Source organism: Colletotrichum acutatum, assembly GCF_030867785.1.
Source record: "Colletotrichum acutatum strain CBS 112980 chromosome Unknown BDZ83scaffold_210, whole genome shotgun sequence".
Classification (NCBI taxonomy): Eukaryota; Fungi; Ascomycota; class Sordariomycetes; order Glomerellales; family Glomerellaceae; genus Colletotrichum; species Colletotrichum acutatum.
The window spans coordinates 45,743-52,853 of record NW_026849204.1 but is presented as its reverse complement, the minus strand read 5'-3'; the positions used below and the strand labels follow the sequence as shown (position 1 = coordinate 52,853).

The 7,111-nt window shown below is 19.8% G+C and overlaps 1 protein-coding gene across 1 annotated transcript; it reads left to right on the top strand.

The window, feature by feature from the left end:
* Window positions 1-5,348: 5,348 nt before the first annotated feature.
* On the top strand, window positions 5,349-5,501 carry BDZ83DRAFT_593261 (uncharacterized protein; the record flags this gene model as incomplete). Its single annotated transcript, XM_060506611.1, has 1 exon — window positions 5,349-5,501. A coding segment is annotated over one exon (153 nt), but the record flags the coding sequence as incomplete, so codon positions are not given.
* Between the last annotated feature and the right edge of the window lie 1,610 nt (window positions 5,502-7,111).

The window sequence follows — 7,111 nt, the reverse complement described above, 5'->3', positions numbered from 1 at the left end:
TTATTTATAAAGTCGGTTATTGAGTTTAATAATAAGTTTACTATATTAAAAAAAGTTATTTAGCTTATTAAGCGGGACTAGTTCGTCTTTAACTTCGTCCTTTAGTCTTTAATAAAATATAAATATTTTTATATTGTTAATAAGGTCTAACTAAGTATTAAAATATTTAAATTTAGCGGAGTATTCTTTTATTAACTTAGTTTATCGTAATTACGTTAAGTTGCGTTTAGTTTATCGTTTTTTATTAAGGTCCTAGAATAAGGACTTAAGAGCTTTTTCGAATTTATTAAAGCTATAATAGATATTACGTACTTTAATAGAGTACTCGTTAAAAGTCTTTTTATTAAAGTATTCCTTTTAAATAGGTTTAAACTATTTAAGGGCCGTCCCTAAAGAAACTAATAGTATATATAACTTTCTCGGTTTTATTAATAAAGTCTTTATAATAGAAGTTTTAATAGTTCTTAATTTAGATTAGAAATCCTTTAAAAGTACCCGGGGTACTTTTATAAATAATAATATATTAAGTTTAAGTTTTTATTATCCTCTTTAGAGAGGGGTATTAATAATATTAATAGCGGCTCGGAGGGTATTAACCTCTCTTTAAAAAGCCTAGATATTAATATTTACTTTTTATTTTCTAAATTAAATAACTTCGTTTTCTAGGTCTTAAATACGCTAAGGGCTATTCCTAAATTACTAAATTATAACTTTAAAGTTATAAAGCTTATACGCGGTTTCGTTATATATAGTTTATATTTTAACGATATTTACGTTTCCTTTTTTAACTCGTTCTCTAAGTTATTTATAGACGTCTTTTTTAAAAGTAATTTTATTATTAGAGTCGATATTTATTAGGGCTACCTCTATTTCTTTAGCTAAGCTTTAAATAGGTTATTTAAAAAAAAAGGAAGAACCCGGAGTAGGTAATTTAGTAAAGGTACGAGAAAATATTATTTATATTATTTAGTTAATTTTTATAAAATAAACTTATTAAATAGGAGTAATTAAAGTATTATAATTAGCTAGTTATAATAAATATATTAATAGAAGTTAAGGCTATAAAGGCTAAGTAAATAGTATTATAGTTATAGATAGCTTTTTTAAAGCTATATCTATAAATTATAAAATAAATAAGGCTTTAGTAATTAATTATAGTTTTATTAAAAAGGGTTTTTAATAAAAATAGTTAAAAGCGATTATAAAATCTAATATTAAATTAATTATTAAAAAAGCTATAAGAAGTCTATTTTTAAGCCCGGCTCGAGTCTATTTTATATATAAATCCTATATATTATCTAAATAGTTCTTTTATAATTAAGACTAATATTACGATATCGGTTTTATAAAGGTAGACCGCTTTTATTTTATCGGTCCTATTTATAGACCGTTTATTATCTATTAGTCTTTTTTATTATTATATAACTTATTTATAGTTCTTTTGTTTTATTAAGGTGACTTTTATATTAGTATCTTTATATATATATAGCGTATTATAGCCGTTATAAGCCTATAGGGCAGGCCCTGGTCTTAGTTATGCGTATTAGGTTGTAATAAAGAGCGAGGTTTATTTATTTTAATATATATAAAACCTTTTAATACTAGCCTATATAAATAGCTAGGTCTAATATAATATATTATTTTTTATTAAAAGTTAAAGGTCTTTTTATATAATCCTTTATATTTATAATATAGCTCGTATTTAGAAGGTTATTAACTTTATAAAATATAATTTTTAAGCTAATATTAATAAATCAGATTTTAGTATTTATATTAGCCTAGCTATTTATAGCGTTTATACTATTATTTAGCTAGATTTTATATTATTAAAAGGTATTATATTACTTTTTTAATATATTTATATTAATTATAATAGCTAGGGTATTAAAAGGGCTTAATTTATTAAGCCCTAGAGGGAGAGACCTATCGAGGGGTATTATTAATAAAATGAGTTTTTATTAAAATAATTAGTTAACTAACTAACTATTTAACTAGTTATTTAATTAGTTATTTAACTAGTTATCTATTTAGGTAGTAGTTTATATATTAATGAGTTTATTTAGTAGTTTATTTAGTTTAAATTAAAAGTAATTTATAAATAATATAAGAAGTAATAAAGATAAAAAGAATTTTTACGAGCTCTAAGTAGCTAAATATTAGCTCTTTTAGCCCTTTTTTAAAAAACCTCTTTATTACCATTAAAGTTTAAAATCTTTATAGTTAAGGGCCGCTTCTAACTTTTATAACTAACTTTTATAGTTAACTTTTTTAATTACTATTATTATATAAAAAGTAATTTATTTATTTCGAATTATCACGGTACTAGGCACTAGGCCCTAGCTATATACCCGAACCTTAGGTACCCGGCGGACCCCTTATAGGTTATATAATTACTAAACCGCTAAATTTAAAAGCCTAGCGCCCTAGATTCTATTTATTAGTTTAGTTTTTTTTATATTAAGTTACGTTTATTAAGTTACTATAGTAGCGTTCTAACCTACTTCGAGTTCCTTTTTATAATACTATTTAATATTAATTAATTTAATTTATTCTCTAAAAACAGAATAATAATATTTTAATTTATTAAACCTACTATAATATATAGCTACTTTTATTAAAAAGAAGTACAATATTAAGTAATAGCTAACTAATTAACTATATAAAGTAATTAATATTTTTTAAATATATATACCCTTTTTATTAAATATTATAATCCGAGATAAGAGTTAAAGAGAATAAATATCTTTTTATATTAATAACTTTTAATAGGGCTATTATTTATATAAATAGTATTAGAGTATTATAAGTATTAATAAAAATACTAAGCTCTTTATATTTAATTCCGATATTAACTTTATTAATTAATTTATTAAATAGTTTTTACTTTTTATTATATAAAATAACTAACTCGACTCTTTTTATTATATTATTAATAAATTCGTAACCCCTATTTAAATTCGTAACGAAGGACTTTTTAATAATATTAAATAATACCCTGCTAATTTTAAATTTATTTAAGAGCTATATAAAAAGAACGAGGGTATTATTTTTTATATTTAAATTAAAAACTAGCTAAAGATATATATTATTTAATACTAGTTTGAATAAGTATTAGTTTTTATAATTAATTAGCTAAATAATAATACTAAATAGCTATATAAAATAATTAAAAAAAATATTAAAGTTATTGATAGAGATATTATAGAGCTTTAAAATATTAAAAAGTAGTTAAATAAAGCCCTCTATATTAACGCTACGCTTAATAAACGTATTAAATAATTAAAGAACGGGTCTTAAAGTAATAATAATAATAATAACTATAATAATAGCGATATTTATTATATATTAAAGTAGCGTTTTATTAAATTTAAAGTATAGGGTAGCTATAAAACTACTCCGGTTTTAATATACTAGCCCTTTTATAAATTAAATAAACTACTTAACGTCTTTATTTTTATAAATAATAATAATAATAGAGGCTTAAAATTCTTTTATTAGCTCTAATATATTATAAAGCGTTTTAAAAATTCGAACTTTAATATTAATAGCTATTATTTAAAATATATTATTAATAAAATCGGTAATATTATAGCCGAGTTTATTTACTTTATATTAATTACTAACGAAATTATTATAGTTGATTAATTACTATATAAATTTAAATTAGCCTATATTAGCCTGATTATTATAAATAACGTTAACTAAAAGCTAAATACTCTCTTTATTATTTTTAAAAATATTTATTAAAAGCGCTTTATATTTAGTAAGCTTATTTATATTAATAAACTCCTAAAGGTTTAATAAAAGCGCCGCTTTTATAATAAGCTCTCTATTTATTTTTAGAACTAGGCTATTTTTTAAAAATATTTTAAATATATTACTTAGCTCGCTAATATAATATAGCTTTTAATAATTAATAACCGGGCCTTAAAGAGCGCTATACTTATTTATATTACTTTTATTAAAAATAGAAGTAGTATTATTAAATAGAATATTTATAGCTAAGTTATTAACTATAAAACTATTTTTAAAGCCCTATATTAAAAACTTAAAAATAGTAGTATTTATTTTATTTATAATAAATTTAGTTATATTTCCCGAGACTACTTTAAAAAGCTAGCTATTATTATAGCTATTATAAATATTATTAATAAATAATAGGTTTTAGATTTAGAAAACTAGGCCCTTTAATATAAATAACTTTTTAATTAAAGAATAAATCTAAAGAAAATAGAAGATTAACGATTTATTTAATAAACTTATAGAACTTTATAAAAGGGTAACTTTTTGAAATTAAGTTTATAATAATATTTAATAAATATAAAATTCGTTTAAAAGTTTTATTTAATATAGGAGTTAATAAATATAGATTTATAAATAACTATATAACTTTATTATTACGAAAATTCTATATAGCCCTATTTAATAAATTATTATACCCTATTTTTATGATTAAATTTAATAATAAGCGATTAGAAGACGTTGATATAGTAAAGATTATTAACTTATATATTAACCGTTAAGTCTTTTTAAAAATACTTTTATTCTACCTTAATATAGGGCACTATAACTTAATTTTTAAATAGAAATAGTTTAAGTATTATAAAATAAACCCTAATATATATTATAAACGCCTTATATAGCTTAAAGAATTATTATTATAAAATACCCCTTTTATTATTATTTAGGATATTGAAAACCTATTTACCCCTAAAGTTATTAATATATAGTATTAAATCGATATTAAATAATAATAAAATATATTTAAAATAGGTATAATATAATATAATAAATAGCTATAAAAGAACGGGTATTACCTAAGCTTATTAAAATACTTAATTAATTTTTAAATAAAAGGGATTAACGTATATAGCGGTTTAATAACACTAAGAACGCTTAGAAAATAGACTGCACGCTTGAAAATATATTATTAATATCTTTAATAAAAACTAAACTTATATAGGCCTTTATTTATATAAAAAAGTAAATAACGTTTTAAATATTAATTTTATTAATACTTTAGTATTTAAAATTAATATAAAGTGCGAGGATATAGAGCTAAGCTCTATATTATTATATAAACTAAATTAAATAATTAAAAATAAATAAAAAGAATAAAAGGACCCCCTAAATAGTAATAACTAAAAAACCTAAAACATTATTATTAAAAAGCTTTTAAAAATATTAAAGCTTTAAATAGATATTTTTAATAAAATAGCGAGCAATCTATTAATATTATATTATAATTATAATTATAAAATAGAGCTTATAAAAAGAAATTAAGAAAAGCTTATTTATTATTACCTTTATAAATAATCGGTACCTAAGCTAGAGGCGACCTAAGCCTATTTTTAAAAAAATTTTATAAAGGATTTATTAAACTTAAGAACGCCCTTTTTATATTATTAACGCTATTTATTAAAAAATATAATAATAATTTACGATTTTATATTAACTTTAAAAAGCTAAACGAGATTATAAAAAAGGATTGTTATTTTTAATTTTTAATTAATAAAACGCTAATATAGCTAAGCCGAGTTAAAGTATTTATTAAACTTAATATTAAATAAGCCTTTTATTATATTTATTTTAACCCTATTTTAAAAAACTTTATAACTTTTTATACCCGCTATAAGGCATATAGATATAAAATATTACCCTTCGGTTTTTATAATAGACTAATTATATATTAATAATACATAAACAATATATTAATAAAATACTTAAATAACTTCTATATTATATATATAAACGATATTTTAATCTTTTTAAACGACCCTTTATAATATTATAAATACGTTATAAAAATACTAAATTATTTATAAAAAGCTAAATTAGAGGTTAATATTAAGAAGTACGAATTTAGTATTATTATTATAAAGTACTTAGGATTTATAGGTAGTATTAATAATATATAACTTAATAAAAATAAAGTCTTTATAATATTTAATTAAAAGCTATTTATATTATTAAAAAGTATTTAATTATTTTTTAAGTTTTATAATTTTTATAAATAGTTTATAAAGGACTACGGCTACCTAGCTAGGCTATTAATAAAGTTAATTAATAAAAATATATACTTTTAATTTAATATAGATTGTAATAGTCGAGTGATCCGTGGTTAAAGGAGGGGAAAGTTGAAAAGGTGGAAGGAAATCCGAAAAAAAATAGTCTATTGAGACAGTGGGAGTATCCACCAATACTGTGTTTTCATACTGTGTTAACGATATCGAGAATCGCCCGAGCAGCACGCAAAGGCAGAACATTAAAACAAATAGATTATAATAGTACGTTTAAAGTATTAAAACTAGCCTTTATAACGATATTTATATTTTATTATTTTTAGCTAGAGCTATTTATATATTTAGAAACTAATATATTAAATTTAATATACGCTAAGGCCTTAGTTTAATAATAAATAAATAATAGTTTATAATACCCCGTTACGTCCTATTTAAAAACTATAAATAATATAGAGTTTAATTACGTTATATATAATAAAAAGATATTAATAATAATAATTTATTTAAAAGAATAGCGCGCTAAGCTAGTTAGTTATTATTAAAAGTTTAATATTATTATATACTATTAACCGCTTCTATTTTTTATAACGAAGCGGCTATTAAATTTATAATAGGCTTAAAGAATTAATATCCTAACTAACTTTAATTTTTAAATATAATATTAACTAGGGTAAAAAAATATATTTATTAATATATTATTAAAAAAGATAGAGAATATTAAGATTTAATAAATATTTAAAGAGGCTAACTATACTTAGGTCCTATTACTTTTAAAGCTATTATTATTAAATATTATTATTAAGCTACGAATATTATTAAAAACTATAGTTTAATAGCCAGAGCTTATTATTAATACTTTTATATTAAAAAACGAGCTTTAAAGATATTTATTAATTAAAAAAGTATAAAAACTAAACTATAGTTTTATAATATTATTATTAGCCTTAATATAAGCACTAGTTTATAAAAGCTAAAAATATTAAAAGATTTAAAATAATAGCCTATTTATAATAAATAATAAACTCGTTATTTTAAAAAAGGATAATCTATATATTATAATAATTTATAAAGTATATAAATAAAAGCTC